Below are 26,888 nucleotides of genomic sequence, written 5' to 3'. Positions count from 1 at the left end.
CAAGGTAAGAAGAATTAAAGGGGCTGCGCCTCACAATCCGAGCCAAAATTAGCTGCAGATTCCCCGAGCCAGCAAGCTTAGGTGCGCCGGGTTTACAGCCCCAGCCCTCCCGCCGCTAGCTAGCTACCTTTAGTTAGTTGGTGGAACAACGGCGGGACAACCAAGTGACCAGTATGTACGCGAGCGGGGTGTGTGGACTTGACTGTTGGGCCTCTCGACTTAATTCCAAGAGGCTAATAAAAAACGTTCATCGAATAGACCCATGTCAAAAATAGCCAATGCATTATTCAACGCACACGTAGCTCACAGCCTTGACACGCATTGGCTGTTTCGATTTCTCACTTTGCGCCCACCGGGCAATCATCGACATGATCAAGATACTCTGCGCCGCTGTCCACCTCTTTACAGCTATATCCTTGTCCCGCGTCGTCAGAAAGAATTTCATCATCGACACCGACCTCTTCAGCGATGTCGAGTAAGCAGCATCATAGCTCACCCACCTGTCCATCTCGGGCAGTGCGCCCGCCCGCCGCTGTTCCGTTGCTGACGACCTCGCGTCGCGCTCTGCAGCGATGCTGGCGCGCTCCTCCTGGCGGCGACAGCTCCACACGTCAATCTGCTAGCCGTCAATGTAAACTATCCGTCGACATTCTCGGCCCTCGCGGCATCTGCCATCCTCGCGCACTACAATCGAGCCGACGTCCCGATAGGCATCCGCCGCCCTCTGACAAACAACACCTTCTTTGACGCCTGGTACTATGAGCTTGGCGAGTACGCCAGCAAGATAGCCCATCAGTGGTCCGGCGGAAGTCTGCCTTGGGGCCATGCTGAGAAGGCCTGGGATCCTGTCGCCTTGTACCGCAAAGCGCTTTCCGAGGCGGACGATGGGAGTGTCACGATTGCCTCTATTGGCTTCCTCGATAATGTGCGTTGCCCCCCCCCTCCTGGCCCTTTGCTCTGATCGCTAACCAGGTCTCGTGCTTTTAAAATTGTATAGTTGTCTGGACTGCTCAATTCCACCGCCGATGCCTTCTCTACTCTCCCAGGTCGACAGCTCGTTGCGGCCAAAGTTTCCGAGCTTGTCATCATGGGAGGCGGATATCCATTCGGCCACAGCTACAACTTCTGGGGCTCCGATCCTGGCCTCGCGGCTCATGTGGTGAATACATGGGACGGACGTATAGTTTTCGTTGGCGACGACGTCGGCAAGTTTGTCAGGACCGGCGGCCCACTCATGGCCAACGGTCCTCGGAGCGATCCCGTGCGAAAGGCATATATATGCTATACCTTCCTTCAGCCGCAGTCTTCCTGGGACCCCTTGACTGTTCTGTACGCCATGAACGGACTAGGAGATGTATTCCGGTTTGGCAACGAGTATGGGTACAACTACATCGAGGCCAACGGCTCAAATCGTTGGGTTTGGGACAAGGAAGCGCGAAAACAGTCCTTTCTCAGGCTGAAAGTCGATGATGCTACTGCAGCTGCAGAGGTAGACCGCCTGTTTCTTCGCGGTGCCTTGTCTGTACGAGGGAAGCCGACTTACGATGGAAACCGGGCGGGATATCCTCTACAAGGGCACTGGGAATTATAAATAGGATATTAAGGAATTATTTCCTGGGCGGAAAGAAGAAAAAAACATCATGTCAATGATGTCACATCAGATTCTAGCAGTGCAATGTAAGTTTCTCCCTACCTCGAGTGGCGTACCTGTCCCAGACGCTTGAAGTCTTATTTAGCACAGCCTCCACCGACCCAGCCCTGTCAGGCTGCTATTTTCGGCCGCGCATGGGTGGGCAGCCCTCACTGGTCAGACATGCCAAAAAAAAAATTCCCGAGACATCACTGGCTAGTCATCATCTCATCTCGTACGGTGTTGCAAGATCGACTCTGTTACATTTCCAGTGTAACCCTGCTGTCCAGAAAAATGCGCGTCACATCTACCGTCGCATTACGTTGCAACGCCCGACATTAGTGCCATCACAGGATTGACAGGCTATAGTGGGCTCACACATGGCAATGGGGCGCAGCAGTAAAGCAAGCGTCGTATAAAAGCATGCATTCATCCTCAGTTCATGAAAGCTGATCCGCGGCAAACCACCCCCAAGAAAATATATACAGCATAAACATACAGCATAGCGACATGGCTAGAAATCAAGATATCGCAACTAGAGTTGCACAGTCGGCATCTGGGACATGTGCACCTTGGCAGCGCCGTACGGAATCAGGCGGTACGTCTTCCTCTCGCTGGTGCAGGTTCGGTCCGTCGGCACTCGGTCGGGAGTGACACCCATCTTCAGGTCCCACTTGATCTGGCAACCGTCAACTGTCATGAAATTGGCCGGCGCATTGTGCTCAAAGATGGGGTTGGGCATCGAGTCGCTGGCACCGATGCCATTGTACTTGATGGTCGACGGGTCAATCGCAACGTTCCACTCCTTGGTGCTGTTGACAAACTCGTCGCGCAGCTCTTTGAACGGCAGACCGCTGATACCAGGACCCCGGGGGTCGCCGTACGAGTGCGGGAGGCTTGTGGTGCTGGTGTAGCCAACATCGAGCGCGTAAAGCAGGTTACCCCAGAAAATGGCGACAGTGTTGTCGGCAAGCTTCTCGACTCGGGGGCCAACGCCCAGGCTGTAGCTGAGGGTGGTCGTTCCTTGGGAAATGGGAATCTTCTGCATGCCTGTATCGTCGCTTGCCTCGACGGCCATAGTAGCAGTCGCAGAGGCCTTGCCAGCGGCACTTCTAGTGACGGCGAGCGAGGATGTGTGCAGGTTCATCCACTCGGGCACGCGGAGGTACAAATCAAAGTCCTTGGACGCGCGAATGTTATAAGACAACGAGTTGGTAAATGGGTAGTTGGTGGTGCATTCGATCGACACATCGCCGCCGTTAACCTTGGTGTTGACATTGGTAGGGCCGAGAAGGGCGTGGCCCAGGCCCTTGGAGCCGACCGAGACCCAGCTGTTGGTGACAAACTTGGGGTAGCCCTGGGGATGATTGACAGTGCAGCACGGGTACAGCGGCTCCATCCCGTAGGTGGTGGCGACGCCACTATTGGCCGTTGTGAATACAGGTGGCACGCTGCCGTCAGGCTGGATCGTGCTGACCGCAAAAGGCATGTTTGGTGCCGACATGTACTGATGAGCCCACTTATCGCCAGTCATCATGACGGGCATGGCGTTGAACACGGCAGTCTCGGCGCGATCTGCGTAGTTGTTGTCTCCAAGAACTTGATACATGTATGCAAGTGAGTAGGAAGTCTCGACAGCAGTGCACAGTTCGCTGCCAATGTATTGCGAGTCGTCGCGCTGCCACTCGTCCGCGAGAATGGAACCAGACGCACTTCCGTGGTAGGTAAACGTCAGGTCAACGGCGTTCTTGCTGCGCTGGCGAAAGTAGTCGCCGCCTTTGAATCGCCACATGACACTAGATGCCTTGAGACCTGAGGGAATATTGTTAGCTATTGCTGGGCTGGCGCTCCTAGAGTTAACTTGCCTTGACCAACATTGACGCCGTGAATGTACGGAGTGATGGTTTTGTCGCTAGGATCGACAACCTTACGATAAGTCGCGGGATCATACCAAGTATCCCACTTGTAGTTTGTCTGATCGTAAAACATGTTCATGGTATCCCAGAGCTGGCTGTCGTTGTTTGAGGGATACTTCTCCAGCAGCCACTGAATGGTGATGATCATGTCGGCGATGCGCACCTCGCCCCAGGTGCAGTCAACATCGCTGGCGCAGCGGGTGAAGCCCTGGCTGCCGTTGTGCAGCATCTTGTTTCCGAGCTGGAAGAACTTCTGCAGCGCGGCGACGATGCGCTGCTCCCACTGGTTGTCTGCTTCGGCGAGCTGGATGAGGCCGAGGAAGAAGGGTGTGCGCGCCCAAAAGTTGCGCTTGTCGCCAGTCTCGGGGCCAATCCAGCCATCGTCTGTCTGGAAGCTGAGCACCTTGTCGGCAACATCGTGCACCTGGCCCTTGAGCCTGTCATCGTCCAGGATGTAGGCGGTGGGCACGAGGCCGTTGAACCAATACGGCAGAGCCTCGTTCAGGTTGCTGTACTCGGAGCCTCCGCTGCCTGGTGTGCTGAGCCACGACGACTGGTTCACGAAAATATAAAAGTCATGCTCATGGCCGGGTAGACCCGTGGCCATGGCTTGCATTTCGCCCAGCAGCCATCCAGCAGGCTTGACGTCGCCGACGGGGAGGGGCCTAAAGGTCCATGGCTGGACTGCATGTATTGTATAGTGTGGTCAGCTATGGCTCATGCATGCATAATGCTGAAAGAGGGTTGACTGTGTTTCACCTACGTTTATCGGCAGCCGAAGCCAACCCAAGCACCGTCTGCGCAACTATAGCACTATGTGTTAGCTTCATAATGTCGAGGAAGCAATACAGCGTGACGGAGCCAGAAGAGAGCGACAGTCACTAAAAGTATGCCTGTATATAAGGTATGTCTCGTCTCGTCTCGTCTCGTCTTGTCCCGAGGGGGCAGAGAGCAACACAAAGCAAGGGCCAGGCAGGGGGAGTGGGTTCACAGGGAAGAGGGCAGGAGCACAACGGCAGCGAGAGGGCCTTACTTTTATGCCCAAAGGACATGATGTCAGTCCCGTCGTCGAGCGGTGGGAGCAGAGAACGCGGTGCAATGTCCGACGCGGGCGCACGACCTCGACGACCAGAATCAGGATGCTCAACACGCCGACAGGAAGACACTAAACTACGACCTCACGATTCGAGCATCCGGGGGCGGGGTAGAGCGACAGGGATAGGGTACAAAGAGGCAGCACAAGGACGCAGGGGTTCGGGTTCGAATGCGCGATGTCACCGAATGACCCTGCCGGCTCCGTCTGTATGTTCAAAGAGCGAAAAAAAGGTCGGAAACGCATCTTGGCGCAGGAAGGGACAATGGGTCTCGTGAGACCAGCACCAGCACCAGCACAACGGCAACGACAACGGCACCCCCTCCCCCCTCTCCATCTTTGCTTGTTCCCCGTCCGTGTGTGTTTTAGTGTCTCTCCCCGCCGCCACTTTTTTTGGGGCCGCTGGGCTGGATGGTCCGTTAAAATTGCCCTTTTCCGAACAGATGTTGGGGATGGACTTCGATTGGTTCGAGGTTGTAGTTTGCTAGCGTTCCTCGAGCTACAACCTGGTTCGTTTGTACGCCCGATGCGGGAGGGGCACGGGGTTTGCGCTCACAACGAAAACGCCTCTTAAGCCTCTCCCCCATCCTTCCGCGATCTGATGCACGGCAGGAAATAGAGCTAGGGCGCCGCCGGGGGGGAGGGATGTTTCTCCTGTCCGTTCTCGAGTCACCTGTTTGCTTTCTTCCTTCATTGTCTTTCTTTTTTCTACGTATGGAGTTGCGGGGGAAGAGACAGGACTAGACAGGAAGAGCAAGGAGCAGCATCCATCCCCACGCTCGATCGGCTGAATGGAGAGCCAGAGAAGGCTACCAGTAAAGACGACAAATTAAATAACAAGCAAAAAAGCAGGCGTCGTCCCCATTTGTCTTCAGGGGCAAAGCAGCGAGGTCTAAGTAATTACAGGTAGTGCCTCATGCAAGCCATATTAGCTCGGGCCCAATCCAGCATGCATCCAACACCCATCCGGCCGTCATAGCTTGTAGGGCTAGCCTGGCTGGCAACTGGCTAACCAACATTTACACAGCCCTCCGGCATCTCAGCATCTCACCGACAAACTTGGCTGGAGAGACCTCCGTCTGTAAGTCTCTCCCATTCCCGGCAAACTGTTGCCAGAAGCCTCCCAAACTGGATGCCGCCCTTCCGGCACACGGTCATCCCCTCCTCTTCTCCTTGATCACATCCTTCGACGCATCGTCATCTCCGATATGCATAGTGACCTATAGAACTGGTTTTGCCTTAATATCCGTCAAAGTACCCCCACCTGGGTTGCCGCCCTTCTTTGGCGGCGGCGCTCGCACCCATCATGTGTTCCCCTATTTCATTTCACGTTCCCATGCTTTTGCTTGCCACCTTCCTCGTACAGCATGCGTCCGGTGCTCAGTGCATTTACCTCCTTTATTCAAATCTATGCTCGGGCCGAATGGGGCAGACGTCTGGCGTGGTTGCTCATTTGCCGTTGCAGCGAATCTTTGCCGTTGTCTCACGTCACATGGTAGATTGTAGCACTGCACAAACTACAGTCTTCTTTTCGCCGTCACCAGGCACGCGATCCATTCACAGGTGCCGGCTGTACTCTTCCGGCTGGCGTTGTGTCTAGTTTCGCGTTCTGTCTTCGCGTCTTTACACGTCGTTGCGTCTTATAGGAGGCAGCCTAACCGTCAGTTGCATTTTATTACTACGCCATCCTATGCTAGAGATGACATTGTTAATTTCCACGTGCGGTCACCTCACAGCGATGTTGAGCATCCAAGCGCAAAAGAGAAGGCAACATGAAATCATAATTTTTATTCATCAACCAAAGCACACCACAATAAACGCCCCCCCCAGGTCTATGATTGTCTTTTTCATCCATCGTCTAACCACCTCCATCGTAGCGGTAGTAGTAGAACTTCTGATTGTTGTTGCTCTCTCCGTAGGCGAGGGCCCGCTTCTTCGTCTGGTAGTTCTCCAGCTTGCGCGCGCGCACCTCTTCCTTGCGAACAGCCTTCTTTGCGTCGTCGGAAGCTCCAATCAGACCAGCAGCCCCTCTTGGAAGCACTGCGCGGCCACGGCCACGCTCCCTGCGAACCATTCGGCCGTCGGTCTCATCGTCGGATCCGGGACGCTCGGAGCCCTCAATCGCCAGGCGTTCCGCGCGCTCCTCGGGCGTGGGGTAGTTGGTGAGGTTCTGGCGGAAGTATTTGTTGAGCGAGCGATGTCCAACTGACTTGCCAGATGGTAGATGAAGTTCATAGTCGTCATAAAATACAGCATGCGTGTGCTTGTGCGCGCGCGAGTGCCACCCATCGACCTGATGTCTGGGCCTCGGATCAGTACGCGCGTGGTGTGGGTGCTTGCTGAGTCTATCGTATTGGTGGTAGTGGCCCTCTGCCGGCACGGCCGTAAGGTCTGCAGAATCCAGCGAAGACGCAGAGCTATCAGTTTCCCAGCCGTCACCCTCGGCATCCTCATCCTTCTTCTCACCGTCGCCCTTGGCCTTGGGCTTGGAAACACGGGCACCACCAGCATCTTCATCGGCCATCTCATCATCACTGTCAGACTCCTCGGGGTCCGAGTATGTCCCACGGAAATCGTAGAAGTCGCCGATGTCAAGCTGCTCCTCCTCAGTGCTATAGGGAATCTTGCAGTGTCCGGTATCGCGCATATGGGTCTGCACAGCGTAGACTGAAGTCTTGGTCTTGTCGCAGAACAAGCAGGCATGGCCTTCTCCAATCTTGGACTGGAGCTGCTGCAAAAGACCGTCCAAGTCTGTCAGATAGGGCTTCTCGGGAATGAACATGCCGTGGAACTTCTCCATATGCTGGGCATTGAGGGGCGCACTGGGCGACTCGTAGTTGCAGAAAAGGCAAGAGTTGAGAGTCCAGACTGGCTCCTGCGCACTACCGTTGGCTGTACCAGTTTCGGTCGCAGCGTCCTCGGCGTCTTCGCTGGCTGCTTCGGTGGTCGGGCGAGGGTGGCTCGGGCGCTTGACGGGGGAGGGGCGCTGCTGGGATAGCTTGGCCTTCTGGAGACCTTTGATCACCTCGTTGAACTCGTCCTCGGCGTCAGAGTCGACGCCATTCTTGGCAACGGGAACAGATTCGCCTAGAGAAAACGTGGAGCTGACGACGGACTTGGTCTCCTCCTCGTTGCGAGGTCCGGCGGCCGCCTCGTTCTGCTTGTGCTTTTGGCTGAGGATATGGTTCTGGTAGGCATTTTCGCTATAGTATGTCTTGTTGCAGGCCTCGCACGATTTTTCGAAGTAGGCTTTGTCGGTCTCGGCGCTTGTGGCGGCTCGGGCCTGGATGACTTTTTCGGAGAAAACTTCAGCGGAAATGGGGGGCAAGGTAGCGACACGACGTTTGAGGTTGTATCGGCTGTTTGCGGTCAGAACTATACTCCCGTGGGTTTGCATGGCATAAAAGTGTTAAACGTACTGCCAGTCACTTTTCATATGTGCTTTTTGGAGGTCGATATTTCTATACGCAACTTGGCAGGTATTGCACGTGTAAGGGTGAGACGACGGCGCAGCCCCGGCGCCCGCCGCAGGCTGTACACTCGCCATATTGTGATGCCAGAAAACGAAACTGGTAAAGAAGAAGTAGAGTTGATCACAGAAGAGAGGCTGTGCGAGCCAAAAATGAGCGAATCCGTGCTTCCGGCCTCAATTATAACAGGTGGAAAAGATGACTCTTCGCGGGGCAAAATTATTAATACTGCCTTGCGTGTGGCGATAGTTTTTTTGGTGGCGGGGTCACTTCCTTTTGGCTCAGTCACCGCTTGCCTAGGAGGGAAGGGCATGGTGGGGCCGGAACCTGCCAGCCAGTATGACGACAGAGCCTCAGCAGAACTTCTGCGAAGTAAATATCGGCTAAAATGGAAAGTTTCAGAGACATTTTTAACTGAAATATAATGAATGCAGCCTCGGCATCGACATCATGGGATGCTGCCGACGGACTAGTCGGGCCTTCACTCCAGGTTTGTCAAAGAGTAGCCTCCTCTGGACATCTCTGCCTAGGGCACCATGACTCGGCTTGCTACGTAGCCAGTTGCCAGTAAAGATACAATCATACTCCTCAAGATGAGAAAGAATTTACACAGCTATAATGTACTTAAACGTGCCTACTTTCTTGTGGCTGTTGTTCTATTAAAGGTATACCAAGACCAGCACCGGTGCAACCCTTTGTGCGACAGGCGTTGCACATCCTCCGCCTGGTGTCAGCATAGATCAGTGTACTCGTAAATAATCTGAGAGACACCGGCGACTATGTTGTCCGAGGTACAACTCCGAAAGGCTGTGAGTGTAAACTCTTGATCCCGAAGACGGATTGGATGGACGTCATTTCCTAGGCCTTGAAACTTTCGAGCGGCATCAGCACAGACTCGTCACATGCCGTGCTATTATAATCTTTAGGGTTATTATTTTTCGTGATAAGGGCTACATCCTGTATTGAATTAGGTCTATTATTGTATTTTCGCAAGGTGGCGTTGTTAACTACACCGTCTGGTGTCTGTACTACTTAGGTACCTGAGGTAGGTACCTACGTACTCAGTTGCCAGCTTGCCAGCTTGGTCAGCCCGCTGAAGCCGTTGCTGAGCCCCCGTTTACGCCACTCCACCGCCCGCCGGTTGCGCCAACCGGGCACTGTACAACTGTAGCCGCACCTCAATCAGAGCCCTCGCCCAAACTCTTCATTCAATCATCCATCCATCCATCATATTTGCTCCCTTCGACAGCGCTGATTATTGCACTGTATGCCTACTTCCGCTGCAACTCCTGCACCGCGATATAGGCTTGGCCAACACTCTCCGATGAGCCGCTAGCCGTCACCAACATGAGTGCCCAGGCACTTCGGCTGCCCCAGCGCAGCGTCAGCGACTCGAATCGTCGTCCTGAGGGCCTTTCCGACGATGAAGACCGGTATGACTTATTCGCCGGCCTGTGGCAAGAATCGCCTTTTGTTAGGCTTCCGTCCGATGCGCCGCCCCAACTCAGTTCCTTCGTTCGCGACATCGAAAACCCTCGTCGAGTCTACGCAATCCACCGTGCCAGCCGTCGCCACGACTTCCAACTCCTCGTCCAACTCTACATCCATCAGCTGCGCGATGGATGCGGCAATGCAACCTGCATCACACCAACATGCTTCAGCTGCCGGAAGCGCCTCGTCGGTAAATCGCCAATCCGACGATACAATCCCACGAGCGCCAGGACCTTGGCCATATATCTCGCCAGCCAGGACAATCCAGAAAGGGGCATATGCCCGTCGCTAAGACGGACGAGGGACACCACTCCTGCAGTGAACAACTTGGTCTTCTCAAAATGCTCCGCCTCAAAGCCTAGCCACCAAAAATCGACCGACGGCAACGCTCAAAACACAAGCAGCAAGACAGCCAACCAGTCGCAGTTGGAGGACGGTCCTCGCTCGAAATCTGAGGGTGCAGAGTTGCTGGAGACGGCAACTAACGATGCGACTCGAGAAACCGAACCTTTGCAAAATTCGACAGAGATCTGCGTCTCCGAGCGGCCTGTTACTCGGGACTACAGATCTTTCGCTGCTACGGCGTTTGGTACGGTCGCGTTCAAGATGATTGAATGGCTGACGCCAAACTCCCTAGACGCCATGTCTAAAAAGATATCCGACCTTGATTCCTCAGCACAATCGCCCCCAAAGGCAGCACCCACCCCTTCGTCTGAGCCTCAGTCAGTCCCTGGGAAAGACGCACGCGACCACGATGACAACCGTGACTCTACTGCCTCCCCCCACAAGCCTTTGCCGAACACCGATGTACATGGTGTTGCAGAGTCCCGCGGCAAGAAGGACCAATCTACTCCAAAACGCACCTCAAAGCCAGCTTTCCGCCCTAAGTCGACGGTCGAAACAACGCGACGTAAATCTATCGAGCCTGTCTGCGTTACCACCGAAGCTGATAATACTGCGCTTCACCGGTCGACTCGTATGAACGGATATCATCCCGATAAGCTCTCGCGACGAACGAAATCTCCAACCACCATTACATTCAAGCCAGCTTTTTTCGAAAACGTACCGATTCCCGCATCCGTCGCAGACGAAGTTACCGTCACTTCGTCAGACGGTGAGGAGAGTACCAAGGAAGAAATGTCAAAACCAGCGCGGCCAGGCAGCATTCACGAGCATGAACACCAACCTAAACAGCAGTCGGCTGAAGAAGTGCAAAACGAGGATCTCGACGATGCTGCAGCCATAGATTACCCACTACCGCAAACGCTGTCGCAGCTCAATATTGAGATTATCGACTTCATCTGCGATGTGTATATCGACGATGGAACATCGGAGGATTCGCTTCACGGCACATTAGGCAACTGTGAAGACTATTCAGAACTACAAGATAGGCACGGACATTGGGCGAGGACGCCCCGACAAAGAGACGCCGTGTACAAAAACGAGTGGAGAGCCTTTCACGAACAAACCTTATTCAGCGTCCTCAGCGATCCAGCTGCATTGGTTACATCTTTCAGCAAGGATGGAAAACTATTCGATTCGCATACCTTGTGGCACTGCATGTTTCGCCTTACCAGAGCATCGCCAAGTCTCGTTCTCCATAGCCTATGGATGTCGGCCGCTAGTTTGTTCTCACTTCCAGAGGACAATAATCGCAAGCAAACAGGCAAATCAAGGCGGTTTTCAGCATGCCAAGCCGAGAGTGTCACGTCAATATGTCTTCACGCACTCGTCGCGCTCGTACCTGTTGTCTCAGACTCAAAAACGCTATACGACCTTTCCCGCGTACGCTCACATGGGCTAGCTCTAGCAAATTCTGGTGCATCATACCGACGCTCATCTGGCCTCTGCCTATCATACAATGATGTCTTTTCGAACAGTCTAGCCTTGCGCTTAGCGCGTCGTCTTTTTCTCTCCATAACTATTCGCCAACAACATGCCAAGCCAGCATTGGGTTCGTTATTAGAACAACTTGACTTGCGAAACTCTGGGATGGAGCGCATACTTGAATTCACTCCAGAGGAGCGTCTCTTGCATGAGACAAGAGTGCCGACCCTCCTCCTTGACTGGGCCCGAGCGGTCTTGCTGCACGAGTGGGATGGCAAGGCTCAGTTTCACAAGGATGGTACCTTTTACGGGGCGTTATTATTCATGGACACTCTTTGTAAGTCTTAAAACTGGGCTACACACACGAGGTACATGCTAACTGTGGGTAGATGCGAACAGAAATGTTCTTTTGCTGGGAGAAATCCAGTTCCGGGTAGAATACTTTTCTGAACGCCTTGATGCCATGCGTGTGCCTGTACAGTGGATGGCGACAAAGTCAACAGACAGCTTGGGAAATCTTCTCGATTATCCCTACCTCTTCCGATCCGAGATGCTAGTCACATATTTCCGATCTATCAACTTTGCATGCATGAGCCGCACATTCGAGGAGGCCAGTTCTCTGAAGCGTCGCATGAGCGCCATCGTTGATCCCGGGAGTCTGATAACGAATCCTCATCACAAGGTCGTGTTGAAGGACATGCTGAGAACGGCCGCATCAAAGTACCTCGTTCTGGATATCGGCCGCACCAGCGTTCTTCGCGACGCGTTCGATCAGCTTTGGCGGCGTCAAAAGCGAGAGCTGCTCCGTCCTCTCAAAATTCACCTCGGCGAGGATGCTGGCGAAGAGGGGTTCGACTCTGGTGGCGTGCAGCAAGAATTCTTCCGCCTAGCTGTTGCGGAATGCCTGGACCCTGTGTACGGAGCATTTACGGTGGACGATAGAAATTACATGGCATGGTTCAAGCCCCAGTCCGCTGTTGAGGACTGGAAGTTTGAGCTCATGGGCTTGCTTCTCTCTCTTGCTGTATACAACGGGTTGACCTTGCCTGTCAATTTTCCGAAAGCCTTTTACCGCAAGCTGCTCGGAGAACCGGTCGATCAACTTTACCACATTGCCGACGGCTGGCCGGAGCTGACAAGCGGCTTGACTACGCTCTTGGAGTGGGATGAAAAGGACGGCCTCATTGAGGACATCTTCGCCCGAACCTATGAATTCTCTGTACCAGGAGTGGGCAAAGATGTGACGATACACATGCTTGAGGACAAGCACAAGGAGAAGCCGGGCTCTCCTATCAGTAACCTTAGCGATGTGCCAGAAGCGCCGTACGTCACCAATGAGAATCGCGACGACTACGTTGCCGACTACATTCGCTATCTCACTGACTACTCGGTCCGTCACCAATTTGATTGCTTCCGGCGCGGATTCGTCGCCTGTCTACCCGAAAAGTCTCTGACGCTGCTCACGCCGTCCATTCTACAGTCCGTCGTGGAGGGCGTGCAGGAGATTGACATTTCGGAGCTGCGCCGGTACACGCGCTACGTCGGCTGGGACACGTCGCACCACACGGTTCGCGACTTTTGGTCCATTGTGAAGCGCTACGACGACCGCATGAAGCGCAAGCTGCTCGAGTTCGTCACGGCCTCGGACCGTGTGCCCGTGAGCGGCCTCAAGAACGTCCAGTTCATCATCCAGAAGAACGGCGAGGAGACCGAGGGCGGCCACCTGCCGACGGCGTACACGTGCTACGGCACGCTGCTGCTGCCCGAGTACCGCGACAAGGAAGTGCTGCGGGAGCGTCTGGGAATGGCGCTGGAGAATGCGCAGGGCTTTGGCTTTGCGTAGACGGGATAGAGGACGTACAGCGGATTGATATTTTTTTCTATGGAGGGAGGAACGGTCTTTTCCTCAAAAGCATACAGCGGCGTCGTTTTTCCATGGGACTCATTCATATTGTTCCTCCATGAGCGAGCTTGTGTCATTTTGTTTTCTAGTTTCAGCCGATACTTTATTTAATAAATACGATGTACAAGACTATGATCATGAGTTCTTCTTCTTCTTCTTCTTCTTCTTCTTCTTCTTCTTCTTCTTCTTCTTCTTCTTCTTCTTCTTCTTCTTCTTCTTCTTCTTCTTCTTCTTCTTCTTCCTCTTCTTCTTCTTCTTCTTCTTCTTCTTCTTCTTCTTCTTCTTCTTCTTCTTCTTCTTCTTCTTCTTCTTCTTCTTCTTCTTCTTCTTCTTCTTCTTCTTCTTCTTCTTCTTCTTCTTCTTCTTCTTCTTCTTCTTCTTCTTCTTCTTCTTCTTCTTCTTCTTCTTCCTCTTCTTCTTCTTCTTCTTCTTCTTCTTCTTCTTTTCAGTGATTATTTCAGTGTTTTCTGTCTTTATATCCAGGACAAAAGGAATACTCGTCTAGTCTCGCACCTGTCGAGCATTGAGATTTATACGCTTGTTCTTCATCCAGCCCTCCCACGCTCCAAACTGCCCGTCCTCGCGCGCCGGCCAGTTCTCGAGATACTCCGGGCACGTGCCCGGCACAATCTTGGGCACGCCGTGCCACGCAAACCTCGACTCTTGCGTCATGTAGATGGCATCGCCCGAGCGCAGCCTTAGCAGCAGGTAGTCCTTCTCCACCTCTGCCTTCTTCTTCTTCTCCTCCTCCTCAACCCCCACCGCTGCCGGCATTACGTTGGGCGCAATCATAAACAGCCCGTCGCAGCCAAAGCTTAGGCTCACGAGCCCCTTGTCGGTGAACTCGCTGACGTCGCGGTGCATCATCATGGTGTCGCCGGGCGTGTAGATGTTGACAATGGCGGCCTGCGCGACCGTCGCGGGGAACATGGCCTGCAGAAAGCGCGCAATGTCCGAGGGGAAGGCCGGGGGCGGCCGCTCCTGCTCCGGGTACACGCGGTTGGTCCAGTCGTACTGCCCGCCGAGCGTGACCCAGTGCAGACGCCGCGAGAAGACCTGCTTGGGGGAGAGCGGCTTGTGCACGGAGGGGTCCTTGGGCGTGAAGCGCACGGGGGACTCGGGCGCGAGGGAGAAGAGGGACCGCGGGGCGTCGGTTTCGCCGTCGTCGCCCTCGAGGTAGGGGAGGTCGTAGTGGAGATGGAGGTTGGTCTGGTGCTTGCGGTCGCTGAGGTCCCGATGCAGCATCTTGTCGAGCGCAGCTATCTGTACGGTGGGTGGCACGAGAGAAGGTGCTATCAGAAGGCCTGGGAGTACGTTGTCAGACAATGGTGTGAGTTGATGAGCGGGGGGGTTTGGTACCTGGTAGTAGAGGATGGTGCAACACGGGCACGTCTTCTCTGGCTTCGTCGGCGAATTCTTCACCAAATTGCGAGAATGCCTCTCGCCTTTGTTCTTTGGTGATGCTGCTCGTCTGGATGAAGCCACTCTCTTCAGGTGGTTTCCGCGGATCGTCAATCCGTGGATGGTCTTTCACGTCCTTTGCCTCCATCCTGGCCCATGATTTCCACTTTGCCCTCATTTCTTCTGTGGGCTGCTCATGCGCATCTAGTTCCATTATCGTGGCCATTATAACACGCCTGGCGACTTTGCAGCTGGCTCGGTTATTCGACCACACTTGAATACTGCGTCTGACTCAATGCAAAGAAACGGTCTCAAGCACAGATTTGAATGCAGCTCGCGAGGAAGCCGTGCTCTGGCGAATGTAAAAAGATTCCACACCCAATATAAGATTCTCAAGATAAAAATAAAAAATGAAAACAGGCTTGATTGTGGTTGCAGCAAAAGGTCGTATAAGTAGAGTTGAAAGTGCCTGGTTCAAATGTGGTGCAGGGTGGTGCGTGGAGGCAAGAAAACCCTTACCTAATGTTGGCCTCGGAGGTTTGACTTCAGTTGGGTCGACGACTTCAACAAACCACCCACTCACATTCCATAAAACGACTCCTTTTCATCAAAACGCATGCTACTAAGAAGTTTCTCATAATATACCGGTACAAAATAATAGTTATGCTACATACGGCCCGGTAATCTCATTCTTTGCTCCTGCAATGTCTCGACGCGCAGTTTCGCTGTTATGGCAGATGCCCCTGGTATCACAAACAACAAGAGCCAGCGCACGCAGATACCTCTCTGAAAGCCAAATCTCGCACATTTCTAAACCAATCAGCCCGCCGAAACCACAAAGGACCACCAAATCTCCCACAGAAGGCCCTTCGATAGACTCTCCCGCCGCCTACACCAGCATCATCTCACACGCATCCTCGCCCTCCACACTCACCACCACCGACCCCAGCAGCAGCAAAGACGAGGCCAAGCTCGGCCACGCCGCCGACTTTTTCCAAAAGAATGCGCAGTTCCTCTACTCGGCGGCGCAGTTCCGCGACCACCCGTTCAACGAGCACGTGCCCGAGGTGGTGATCCTCGGCGCCTCCAACGTCGGCAAGTCGACCTTTCTCAACAGCCTCGCCGGCCGGCGCGGCATCGCGCGCACCAGCCCCCGGCCGGGCCACACGACGCTCATGAACGCCTTTGGCGTCGGCCCCGCGCCAGAGATCCCGCGGTCCTCCCTGCAGCACGGCACGCCGCCGCCCAAGCACAGCCTCGTCGTCCTCGACACCCCCGGCTACGGCTACCGCAGCCAGACGACGTGGGGCGACACCATTGTGCGCTACCTCGGCGCGCGCAAGACGCTGCGCGGCGCCGTCGTCCTGCTGTCGGCCGAGAAGCGCCTCATGCCCGAGGACCGCTGGCTGCTCGAGGCGCTGGCCGACGCCAACGTGCGCACCGTCGTTGTCGTCACCAAGGCCGACAAGGCGGTCGTGCGTCGCGGCAAGGGCGGCGGCGGCGGCGGCACCTGGGCGGACAGGTGCGCCGAAAAGGCGGCCGAGGTGCGCAAGGAGCTGCGCCGGATCCAAAAGGGCACGGGCAGCAACTGGGAGGAGGACGCCGGCTGGTCGTCGGACGTGTTTGTGACGGCGGCGGGGCTGGGCCAGATGGGCAAGACGAGCAACAGGGCCGGCATGGGAGGCGTGCGGGCGGCGATCCTGGACATGGCAGGGTTCAAGGTCGAGGATGCCGCGGTCGAGCAGCAGCCGGAAAACATTTCGTACACGGGCAAGATTGTGTCTTTTGACGACATTGTGTGGAAGTCCTGAAGTGGTAACAAAAAATTGTACGATTACATTGTATCGAAATTTCGAACGGGAGCGAGAGTGTACAAACACAGTCTCATATACATACGAGACAGAACTAGCAAATAATCTATGTACAATATACAATAAACAATATACCCGCATCATCATTTCTGGGGTGTCGTTGCTTTGTTTGGCTGCGATGCTTCTGGTTTCTTGTTTTTTCTGCTCGATTTCGTATCAAAAAGGCTCTTGACCTTTCTCAGACGAGCCCATCTCTCCTTATCCTTGGCATCGCGATCCGCCTCATCCAATTCGGGCACAGCTGTCCTGGCAGACCTATTAGACATGGGCTCTGGCAAGACTGGAGCTGCTTTCTGGGGTGTAGCAGGATCTGTTCTCTCCTTTTCCGGCACGAGTGGCGCCTCGACAGGCTTGGGCTTCTTTGTGCGCCCTTCGTACAGATGGCGCAAGCTAGACTCGTTCTTGAGCATTTGAAGCAGTGTAATCCATGCAGTGGCTTGCGCGTCCTCGCCCGTCGCGCCGATTCTGCTTTGCGCCTGCGGGCTTTTCCACGGGCAAAAGAACCGGTGCTCACGTATGGGGTCGAGATAATCCATGGCAGCCGGCACCAGCACTTGGCCGTCTTCATCCACCTCCTTGCTCTTGAACATCCACAAACCAAGACGCCGTTGGCAGGTGTGGCATGAGGCGCTGTTGGGGACAGCGCCGATGCGCGCGTTGGAGAGGCCCTGCCACCCGGTGAGGGCTAGAGCCAGTGCGGCACGGTTAGGAGACTGTCCAGCAGCAGCAGCCGCAGCTGCGGGAGGGGTGTGAGTGAAGAAGGCTTCAGGTAGTTGCTCGAGGACGGTGTCAAGGGCGAGTTCATCGGGCAGACGGAGATTAAATTCATAAGGAAGAAACGACTGGCGAGAGCAGAGTTCATCATAACGCCGTCTCAGGTCCTCGACGGTGCTGCTGGCATTGGAAAAGGATATTCGCAGAAGCGAGTCTAAAAAGTGTTAGTATAAGATGGAGGCGTTAGAAGATGTGCATGTATAAGAGCATACCATCGCATCCGCGCTTTTTCCACAAGCAGTCCGGTTGGTGTGAAGAGACAATGAGATCCGCATACTTTTCGACAAGCGCTTCCTCTGCATGGCATGTTAGCCATCACGCGACTGCTGCCATCGAGACTCATGCGCGACCTACCAATTTCTGAAGCAATCAATACAGAGACCTCTTTGCCGTCTTGCTCTTTGCGATTGAGCTTGACCACCAGCTCCTTGTGGCACGACGCGCAGCGCACGCGCTCCCTGCCGTGGCACACCCACCCGCGCTTCGCCCACTCGACCTCGCTCACACGATCCGGCTTGGGCGTCCAGCTTGTGATTTCCTGAAACGACGCCAGCCGGCGCAGCAGCTGCTCCCTGTCGCCGGGGCAGTACCGGGACGCGACCTCGGGGGCCTTTGTGGAGGACGCGGGGGTCTGCAGCGGCCTGCGCAGCGACGAGATGGACGCCAGCGACAGCGCGGACGACGAGGCCGCGTCGCCGGCCAGGGCACTCATGCGGCGCTTCTTTTGCGAGGGTGACGCGGATGAGAATGGCGATTCCGGCGCCGCGATTCCGGCGGTGATGTCGGCCGTCTTCCTGGGCTTCTGATCAGAGGCAGAGGAGGGCCGAGGGCTGCTGTTGAGACCCTGGAGCAAGGCGTTGAACTTGCGCTTGGTCGCGTTCATCTTGGACGGAGCGGAGATTGGCGCCGAAAGGGAGCTGAAGGGGGAGGGAGTGAAAGCTGGAAATGAGTGCACCCCTGGATGAATCAGCAACGGAACCAAGCAAGCTGGCTTCGGAACTAGTCTCCTGGATGATGAGAAATGTCGGGAAAATAAAATAGGATATGAAACTGGAGATGGTTTACATGAGCATCAACGCCTTTGGAGATGAGGAAACAGGCCAGGCCGTTTGCCGTTTGCCTTTGGCGACGACAGTGGAGCAGAGCGCGTCGCTGCGGGCGTCAGCGTCGCCCAGCAGCGCTGAGAGGCCACGGCTTTACAGCTTGTCTCAGAGGGGCCGCCAGCAGAATACAGCGCTTGAGGAATGAGAAACATCACTGCAGGGCGCTGTAAGCTTAGAACCTTAGCGCCCGTTGCAGCGACCTCACCCACTGAAGCGCCCTGTCTTCAAGCTGTTTCCCGCGGCCCCCAACTCTGGTCGCTCTGCGATAAACCCGATAAGAGACCCTGCGCCCCACCTCCAATTGGCGGTGCACAGAATTTTTTTTCTGCCACCCGCCGCCTCTTTTTTTTTCTTTCCGAGTCGGGAGTTTGAGTCGACTGGCGCACCTGCTTTATATCTTTCTTTGCCTTGCTTTCGAGCAATTGCCGCATTACGCACTCTCTCGAACTCTTTTATTTCAAGTCGTTCGAGAAAAACCACACATGTCTGCGCCGCCAAGTTGGTTATTCTCCAACAACAACGACACCACGACACCTGCGACGGCCAATCCCATACCGACTCCAGACCGCCGTTCCACCAAAACGATGGCAAAGAAGACCAGCACTGCCGCGACCCCGGCGGTCCCGGCTCTGCTGATGGACATGGTGGAAAAGTTCCTCAAGGACAATGCCTTCTCCGCCGCGCACAAGTCTTTCCGCGAGCAGCGCAAGGCCCAGAACCTGGCCACCAAAGACAAGGACGCAGCGGCCGCGGCGCCCGCCCTCGTCGACGTCTTTGCCTCGTGGCAGGAGGCTGCGGCCAAGAGCGACGACGCCGACGACGACAGCGATGACGAGAGCTCGGACAGTTCGGACAGCAGCGACAGCTCCGACGACGAGGACGCCGACGATAGCAGCAGCAGCGACGAGGAGGTGGTGGTGGTCGAGGTGAAGCAAGAGCCGACCAAGTCGCTGAAGCGCAAGGCGCCGGAGAGCGACAGCTCCGATAGTGACGACTCGTCCGACTCTGACTCGGCTTCGGACTCGAGCGACAGCTCCGACGACGAAGACGACAAGAAGAAGCCCCAGGCCAAGAAGCAAAAGACAAAAACGGCCGCCAAGGAGGACTCGTCCGACGACGAGATGGACGTGGACTCCTCTGATAGCGACAGCGACAGCGATTCGTCCGGCTCCGACTCCGACTCTGATAGTGACTCTAATAGCGACAGTGACTCGTCCGACTCTGAAGTTGAAAAGGCCGCCGCCGTCGCCCTCCCCGACAGCGACTCGTCTGACTCCGACTCCGACTCTGATTCCGACTCCTCCAGCTCAGAAGAAGACGAAGAAGAGAAGCCCAAGCCCAAGGCCAAAAAGACCAAAGCCAAAAAGGACTCGTCCGACTCTTCTGTGACGCTCGACCGCGCCTCGCCCGCCCCTCTCCCTCCTGTGCCCACCGCCGCCACGACTACCAAGCGCAAGCACAACGAGCCCTTTTCGCGCATCAAAAAGGACATTCAGGTCGACCCCAAGTTTGCCTCCAACGAATGGGTGCCCATGGACTACTCGCAGCGCGCGCACGAGGATCTCATCATCACCAAGGGCAAGGGCTTCACAAAAGCCAAGAACAAGATGAAGAAGGGCAGCTTCCGCGGCGGCATGATTGATATCACTGAGAAAAAGGCCGTCTACTTTGAGGACTAAACGCAAGAATCGGAATGGTTTCCGTTGGTCCTTGTTGTAACCCCCCTTTCTTTCTCTTTTTGGCTTATAAAGGCGTCATGGGATGAAAATGGTGTTTTTTGCTTGTTCATTTTTTATTATTAAAAAGATTTCTTTTAGATGCTGCATTCTCTTCTTCTCTGTTACTAGAGACGACGTCACAAACTAGCAATGATTATTTATCCTACATATAAATTTCTAGAGTACAACAAAAGTTTCATCACGAAAGCAGTTTTACATTTCTGCGGTTTAAGCCTCAGGCGCTGGTGGTTGATGCTACGAAACATGAGCATGCGAATCAAAGATGTATATATACCACTCAGTTGCAAGGAAAACAAAAAACAGGGTTATTCATGAGAAAACTGCCATCTCATGTTAGGTCATCCATCTATCCAGTTTGCGCCCTATGATCCCTCCCCATTCCGCCACCCAAAGGTGCAAGTAAAAAACAAACGCTGAAACCGCCAAAGGAAATTTCATTACAGATTATAACAAGACCACTCACGGGCCGGCCTGTACCTACTCTGCGCCGTACTTTTCGACAACCCACTGCAGGAAGTCCTCCCACATGCGGTCCCACTGCTGCAGGACCGTGCTGCGCTCGTCGTCGTCGAGGCAGGCGTGTTCTATGCTCCAGAGCACCAGCTGCTTCCAGCCGTAGAGGCCCATGTCGGCCTTGCCGATGAGTACTTGGTAAAAGTCATGAGATAGCGATGATCTGTGTCGAGTCTGTCAGTACGACGATGAGAGCAAGAGACAAATGGAGAGAAAAAAAAAAAGACAAAGACAAAACGTACTTGAACAGGGCGCCATTGTCCGAGCTCACGGTGCAATGCACATTATTCGCCAGCAGCGAGTACATGGCATGCCCATTGACGCGCGGCGTCAGGCCCAGAATCTCATTCGAGATGGGGCACAGCTCCACGCACACGCCCTGCGCGCGCATGCGCTGCATCACGAGCGGGTGCTTGGGGAGGGCGAAGCCGTGGCCGATGCGCTTCGAGTGGAGGAGCAGGGCGTCGAGCAGGTTGCCGTCGGTGGCCGAGCCCATGTCGAGTGTCTCGCCGCAGTGGAAGAGGAACGGGATCTCGACGTTTTCCTGGCGGCACCGCTCCTGGAAAGCGAGAAACTCTGGGACGAAATCGCGCAGGGGTCGTCCCTGCGACTCTTCGCCCACGAGATCAAAGCCGGCTATCCACGCCGGCCACCGCTGCTTGAATGCAAGACACTCGTCTAGAGCGGCTTTGACGCCCGCAGGGTCCAGGGAGCGAGGCGTGCAGTAGATGACCTTGATGCCGCCAAAGTATCGTCGCTGCGCCACCAGTTCGTGCTGGAACTTGGTGACTTCGTCTATTATGATATTCATGATGCCCGTGTTGTCAATGGGCCCGGTTCCGTCGTCGTGGTAGAGCTGGTTGCTCGTCATAAAGTTGGGCCGTATCTCGGCATATTGTATGTTGTCGCGCACGAAATCCTCGAGACAGAGCCGTGTATACTTTCTGTAGGCCGTCTCATAGTTGAAGAGGCCCTTCATCATTCTCGTGCGGCCATTGAACTTTTCCCATGCCCTTGTCACATCATGTTAGTGCTATGCAGCTCGTTTGCAAGTCACTTTTTACTTACCCGGCTGCTGTTTGTAACGCTCCGTGAGCTTCGTCCTCTGAGAATACAAGCTTGGCTAAAAGCCACTCTTCTGCGTTCACACCGGGGTACTGCTCTGGAAACTGCTGCAGAAATGCCGCCAGCTTCATCGTCTGCCGCGGTCGATACTGTGCACTAAACAAGCTGCCGGGCGCATCGTCCTCCTTGTCCGCGCTTAGTAGCGTAAACTGAATCTCGCACTTTGCATAGTTTTCGTGATCATTGTCCGCCACCAGCGGCAGGCTGCTCGTGATAAACATGCGCTCCATGCCCTTGGCGATGCCCAGCAGCACGGCCGGCGGCAGGCACGCGTTGAAGTGAATGTGCAAATGGGCACCTTTTGGCATACGGCTTGCCACGTCAAAGAGCCGCGTCTGATTAATGAGGTCGACGTTGCCCAGAAAGTGGTCACCTGCAAAGCGCGGGTGTCTCTGCCCGCGGTGGCCTAGTCTCGCCTCGGCGGCACCATACACTCGTTCCTGGTCGAGGCATCGCAGTCTATGAAGGATGCCATCGACGGCTTGCTCCAGAGGCGTGGCACGCATGCGACAGCGGTGCTCAAAGGCAATGGATGCTTCCGCCTCGCACAGTTGGTTGCGGGCTTGCAGGTATGCATCAACATCCGCCGCCATGCTGCTCTTACTCTGGCCCATGACGGTAGCTGACCGAGACGACCTCTGTCTCTTGAGAGGCGCGTTGGAAGGGCTGGTTGCGTGCGTTGCGTCGAGTATCGCCTGTGCGGCGTGGGCGTCACGAGCCGAGTCAATGTGTAGCAGTCGCTGCAAGGTGGGGTCGGAAGTCATGTTTGTCTTGGGAACTGTGTGGACAGTCTTGCCATTTTGTATTTTTGAGCGCCTCATGTCATTGTCCTGTGCCGTATAGAGGGTGAATAGAGGACCGCAAGCCTGGTGCGGCTGATATATACTCAAACCGGGAGCTTGAATGAGGTCGCCTAGTGCCGCCGCGCTGTCATGTAGGTGGAGTGGTCGGCGCAACGGCTCGTTTCATCATCACCCGTCGCGAATTGTAATGACAAAATTTGCGTCAATGGATCCGGCAGTGAGTCTTTTCAGGCTGCCAAGCCATGCGAGAAGCTGTCCGATTGGGCGCGAGATGGAAGTAGGCTCGGATGAGCGAGTATCGTGACACAAGTCGCATGCGCCGTTTGCTGTCCGTGCAGGTGAGGTGCTGTTTGACCAGGCTACCAGTTGGAAGCGATGCGCAGATCTGTAAAAAGAAGAATGTGGAATATAAAAACACGGCGAGGCGAAGGCTGAGGAAACGTGTCAGCCCTGCAGAGTCAGAACGATGGGCGAGATTGCTGGTGTGGTGTTGAGTGTGGCAGTGGCAGTGGCACGCGACGGGACTGGCTCGGAGAGCTTGGCTGCTGGAGCGCAAGGCGAAGTCGTAGGCTGCATGCAGGCTCATGCTCAGCAGCGCCCGGTCAGACGGGGAGCGAAAAGCGGCAGCCCTCGTTGGACCTTGGCTGCGGGCGGCCATGACCTTATTAGCAGGTCTGCTGGCGGGGCATGCAGAGAAAGCCATCGCCGCTTTTGGTCCATTTCCGGGCGGCGCCTTGATGGAGCCTCGAGCTTCCTACCTACCAACTACCTAACTTATTAGTAGTATTCCCCTCCAAGGACCTCTTATTATTTTAGCGCTGTGACTGAACCCCTCTCACAGGCAGGCGGCTGTGGGAGCAGCACATGCTCCAACCATCACAACTTGAACTGTTTAGAGTTGCTGTTATTCTGTAGATTGAATGACAGCCACTGCCATATCCTTCAATCCTTTTCCATCATCAATTCCTCTCGTATTCATTTCTTCTAAACTATCATCTGGCCGAGTCCAATCCGGCCCGACTACTTCTCGTATAACCCGAGCATCGAAATACCTCCTCTCCGTCATGTTAGTTGCCCCCCCAAAAATGCCTTTTGGGGCTGTGCACTGCAGCCTCGCCCAATATCCTCCTGCCCTGGCCTCTTCATGTGCGACCCGGCTCAATGGTGTCGGAAGCACGGCAGCAGCTGTCAGATCATTTGTAACTCCCCGGAATTAGGGCCCAAACCAATACAAAACTTCATCTCCCCCCCAGCACTGCCTCCGCACTATTTCCACTTCCTCACCAGTTGTTGCCATGTAATAGATCTCAAGGTACACCCACCACTCCAAGCCTCTACTGCCGAACTTGAGCAATTCCCGTCCAGTTGCTCTACTCTTCACAGACGGTCTGCTCATGTCGGCGCAAAAATGGGTTGTCTGCTCGGCCTTGCAGACGGAGCTCCCTCTCCTCGCTGGCGTGCACGCGTCTGCCGCAACTGCTTTCAACGCTGTCCCAGCCTTGGCAGAATCAGAAAACAGCCACCCGCCGCTCGCGATACAGCAGCTTGAATCGTTTACATCATCACAGCACTGCGAAAGCCTTTCTAGTTTTACAGTCGCCTTTCGGTCACAAACTAGAGGGCACAGCTCGTGGCTTCGCACATGCCTCCCATGCACTCATAAACGTGAATAGAAGGTCTTCGCGACCAGCTTGAGCTACGATGGCAAGACCAAATGGTCGGCCATTGTAGCTCAGTGTACCTAGCGGCACCGTTGCTATGGGGTATCCTAGAGTGAAGTTAGTGTATTGTAACTGACGAGACTTGGTGCCCAACATGGGCCAGTGTGAGCCTACCCGCAGCTGCCGCAACCCTCGGGCACGGTGAGTCCATAGGGAAAGCAATCAGGTCAAGGTTGTTCTCCTTCATGACCTTGTCCACGCCTCTATCCTGGGCGACAGTGCGACATTGCTTCATGGCCCGCTCGTACATTTCTTGGTCAATTGGGTTCTCCAGGGTGTCAATTAGCCTGCCTTGCTCCGGGAAAGCTGTCGTCGCAATCGTCAGCCATGATCTGATATGTCCAGAAGCATGCAGATATACGATACCTCGAGGTAGCTCCTGGCCACTGTGATCTTTGTTGTATTGAATAATATCCTCCAGTGTACGAACTTCAGATGTCGTCAGCGACTCGAGGTAGCTATCTACATTGCGTTTGAATACGTGTCCTATAGCTCAGTCAGTTACGTCTAGCTCCTCTCTCATCCGGCTCCGGCTTCTTACGAATGGCCATGATGGTGCATGGCTGGCCGTCTAGCACGAAGTCTGCGACGGGTGGTAGTGAGACGGGATAAACTGCTTTTGCCTGGTAGCGTGTAACAAGATCCCTGGCCTCCGTGTAGCCCGCTCGCTGTCCGTCATTTCGTGATCAGCACTCATTAGGCGAATGAGACACGCAGGTAAGCTTACCAGCTCTTCCAGAGAGTCGCCATGCTGGGGCTGCAAAGTCTCGGGCCATCTCCAGATCTCAGGATCGACGAACCCAATGTTGAGGCCTTCGAATGTGCTCTTGCTGAAGGACAGATACCCATCTTCTGGCAATTTCTCTCTCGCTCGAGGGTTGAGAATCAGTTCGCTCAGCATCGCAAGGTCATGGCTCGACTTTGCCATAGCTCCAACACAGTCGAACTCGGCCGATACCGCAAAGATGCCACCTAGTTCTGTGGATCCGACGGTAGGCTTGAGGGCATAGAGGCTAGCCCTGGCAGCGGGCTGTGTGAGAGAGCCGTCTACTTCGGTTCCGATGGCAATAGGGCTGAATCCGGCCGAGACCTCAACAGCAGATCCAGTCGATGCTCCATAGGGATTCTGAACAAGAAAAAACGCACTCCGCGTCAGTTTGCGACAACGAAGCTGATTAGTTACCAACGTCATACCTCACCGAATGGCCCATTACACCATCACCCTTGATCAAACCGCCTGGGACGTAAGCTGAGTTGGTTTGGCCGCCGGCTGCCGACAAACCATTCATCGGCCCCATGCCTCTGTTTTCTGGGGTTAGTCCATCTGCACGGAGGGACTCGGAGGGTCATACTTACTTCCAACTGGAGAGTTCCTATTGGGGTATTGAATTAGCCTACACAGTTTTCAACTGATCGGATACATTGAACTGGTGGTAACTCACGTTCAGATTCGTCTTTCCAAGGATAATGAGACCACTATCGTGAAGCTGCGGCGAGTATCAGAATTACCGACTTGAAGCGGACATCCAGGGAATGTTCATTCACCTTGTCGACAACAGTTGCATTGCTATGCACCTGCGCACTTGCCAAAGCCAAACTGCCCACGGTCGTGGGCATTCCCAGCTGCGAATGAGTTTGTACCACATCCTAAAGCAATAACACGGCTTAGTATTAGCAGCTTCCGGGAGCAGTGAGCAATCCAAGCTCGTCATAGGAGAGACACAGGTCCTTACCTTCACCAACATGGGGATTCCATGCAAGGGACCTCGGAGCTTGCCAGCGGCTCGTTCAGCGTCCAACTCGGCGGCTCGGGCGAGCGCTAGCTTCTCAGGCGCGACAGATATGAGGGCTCGCAGGTTCAGGCCGCGAGTATTGTGCAGCTCGATTTGCTCCAGTGACTGCTTCACCAGGTCGACGCTGGTGATTTCTCCGCTGTTCAAGAGGGTCTGAAGCCCCGAGGCGGTTGCACGCGCGAGATCAATCTTTTTGCACATTGTAGCGAAGCCACGTGGTTTGGAGAATGGAAGGGAAAGGAAACCCTGCTGTCTGGCCAGGTAGAGTATGAAGGGAGCGACGAACGTTCGAAATAAACAAAACTACCTCCTCCGGCCACTCATTACCGCGTGTGAGTGTGTAGGAAAATGGTATGGAAATGTGATGTCTGGCTTGGGGCCAGCTGAAGAAAGACCTGCTGGACAGCGGGGTGGCAGTAGAGCTGAGGTCGTACAGACAGACATGTAGCTCGTCACGCGCCACCTGTTGAAACAGTTGTCAGCAGCCTGCTTGAGCAAAATTGCAGATTACTTTTTATTTCGAGACGCATAATTAAAAGACGACATCGTTCATGTTGTCAAAGCCATTTATATGCTACTACACGTTCACTAAACGTAACAGCCGATATTAGAAGCACATCCAACATGTGTCTGTCTATACTTGTTCTAGCATTGATATATCTACCTGGTTCTCATGCTTGCCCAGTCCTGCTTTCAACAGACCTAGGCAGGAAAA

The 26,888-nt window shown here is 54.6% G+C and overlaps 11 protein-coding genes across 11 annotated transcripts; 4 read left to right on the top strand and 7 right to left on the bottom strand.

Annotated features, from left to right (window-relative positions):
- Positions 1–368: 368 nt before the first annotated feature.
- Positions 369–1,591, top strand: LMH87_007042 (uncharacterized protein; the record flags this gene model as incomplete). Its single annotated transcript, XM_056192068.1, has 3 exons — positions 369–475; positions 571–925; positions 998–1,591. The coding sequence occupies 3 exons, from the start codon at positions 369–371 to the stop codon at positions 1,589–1,591; spliced, it is 1,056 nt and encodes a 351-aa protein (XP_056060323.1).
- Positions 1,592–2,165: 574 nt separating this feature from the next.
- LMH87_007041 (uncharacterized protein) lies at positions 2,166–4,598 on the bottom strand (the record flags this gene model as incomplete). The annotated part of the gene is made up of 6 exons (XM_056192067.1): positions 2,166–3,051; positions 3,108–3,137; positions 3,187–3,442; positions 3,496–4,230; positions 4,310–4,351; positions 4,580–4,598. The coding sequence occupies 6 exons, from the start codon at positions 4,596–4,598 to the stop codon at positions 2,166–2,168; spliced, it is 1,968 nt and encodes a 655-aa protein (XP_056060322.1).
- A 1,899-nt stretch (positions 4,599–6,497) lies between these two features.
- On the bottom strand, positions 6,498–8,075 carry LMH87_007040 (uncharacterized protein; the record flags this gene model as incomplete). The annotated part of the gene is made up of 2 exons (XM_056192065.1): positions 6,498–7,998; positions 8,059–8,075. 2 exons carry the CDS (start codon positions 8,073–8,075, stop codon positions 6,498–6,500), a joined length of 1,518 nt encoding a protein of 505 aa, XP_056060321.1.
- Positions 8,076–9,456: 1,381 nt separating this feature from the next.
- On the top strand, positions 9,457–13,270 carry LMH87_007039 (uncharacterized protein; the record flags this gene model as incomplete). The annotated part of the gene is made up of 4 exons (XM_056192064.1): positions 9,457–11,224; positions 11,621–11,764; positions 11,817–12,817; positions 12,908–13,270. The coding sequence occupies 4 exons, from the start codon at positions 9,457–9,459 to the stop codon at positions 13,268–13,270; spliced, it is 3,276 nt and encodes a 1,091-aa protein (XP_056060320.1).
- Positions 13,271–13,831: 561 nt separating this feature from the next.
- LMH87_007038 (uncharacterized protein) lies at positions 13,832–14,909 on the bottom strand (the record flags this gene model as incomplete). Its single annotated transcript, XM_056192063.1, has 2 exons — positions 13,832–14,634; positions 14,690–14,909. The coding sequence occupies 2 exons, from the start codon at positions 14,907–14,909 to the stop codon at positions 13,832–13,834; spliced, it is 1,023 nt and encodes a 340-aa protein (XP_056060319.1).
- Positions 14,910–15,468: 559 nt separating this feature from the next.
- Positions 15,469–16,542, top strand: LMH87_007037 (uncharacterized protein; the record flags this gene model as incomplete). The annotated part of the gene is made up of 1 exon (XM_056192062.1): positions 15,469–16,542. The coding sequence occupies one exon, from the start codon at positions 15,469–15,471 to the stop codon at positions 16,540–16,542; it is 1,074 nt and encodes a 357-aa protein (XP_056060318.1).
- Positions 16,543–16,685: 143 nt separating this feature from the next.
- LMH87_007036 (uncharacterized protein) lies at positions 16,686–18,259 on the bottom strand (the record flags this gene model as incomplete). The annotated part of the gene is made up of 3 exons (XM_056192061.1): positions 16,686–17,530; positions 17,589–17,672; positions 17,731–18,259. 3 exons carry the CDS (start codon positions 18,257–18,259, stop codon positions 16,686–16,688), a joined length of 1,458 nt encoding a protein of 485 aa, XP_056060317.1.
- Positions 18,260–18,961: 702 nt separating this feature from the next.
- On the top strand, positions 18,962–20,158 carry LMH87_007035 (uncharacterized protein; the record flags this gene model as incomplete). Its single annotated transcript, XM_056192060.1, has 1 exon — positions 18,962–20,158. The coding sequence occupies one exon, from the start codon at positions 18,962–18,964 to the stop codon at positions 20,156–20,158; it is 1,197 nt and encodes a 398-aa protein (XP_056060316.1).
- Positions 20,159–20,695: 537 nt separating this feature from the next.
- Positions 20,696–22,677, bottom strand: LMH87_007034 (uncharacterized protein; the record flags this gene model as incomplete). The annotated part of the gene is made up of 3 exons (XM_056192059.1): positions 20,696–20,894; positions 20,974–21,744; positions 21,800–22,677. 3 exons carry the CDS (start codon positions 22,675–22,677, stop codon positions 20,696–20,698), a joined length of 1,848 nt encoding a protein of 615 aa, XP_056060315.1.
- Positions 22,678–24,266: 1,589 nt separating this feature from the next.
- On the bottom strand, positions 24,267–25,308 carry LMH87_007033 (uncharacterized protein; the record flags this gene model as incomplete). The annotated part of the gene is made up of 5 exons (XM_056192058.1): positions 24,267–24,427; positions 24,495–24,686; positions 24,747–24,866; positions 24,922–25,048; positions 25,108–25,308. The coding sequence occupies 5 exons, from the start codon at positions 25,306–25,308 to the stop codon at positions 24,267–24,269; spliced, it is 801 nt and encodes a 266-aa protein (XP_056060314.1).
- Positions 25,309–25,427: 119 nt separating this feature from the next.
- Positions 25,428–26,374, bottom strand: LMH87_007032 (uncharacterized protein; the record flags this gene model as incomplete). The annotated part of the gene is made up of 6 exons (XM_056192057.1): positions 25,428–25,506; positions 25,575–25,682; positions 25,737–25,753; positions 25,823–25,867; positions 25,926–26,027; positions 26,114–26,374. The coding sequence occupies 6 exons, from the start codon at positions 26,372–26,374 to the stop codon at positions 25,428–25,430; spliced, it is 612 nt and encodes a 203-aa protein (XP_056060313.1).
- Between the last annotated feature and the right edge of the window lie 514 nt (positions 26,375–26,888).

Source organism: Akanthomyces muscarius, chromosome 1, assembly GCF_028009165.1.
Source record: "Akanthomyces muscarius strain Ve6 chromosome 1, whole genome shotgun sequence".
NCBI classification, from domain to species: Eukaryota; Fungi; Ascomycota; class Sordariomycetes; order Hypocreales; family Cordycipitaceae; genus Akanthomyces; species Akanthomyces muscarius.
Note: the sequence above shows the minus strand (reverse complement) of the source record. Positions and strands in the feature narration are given on the sequence as shown.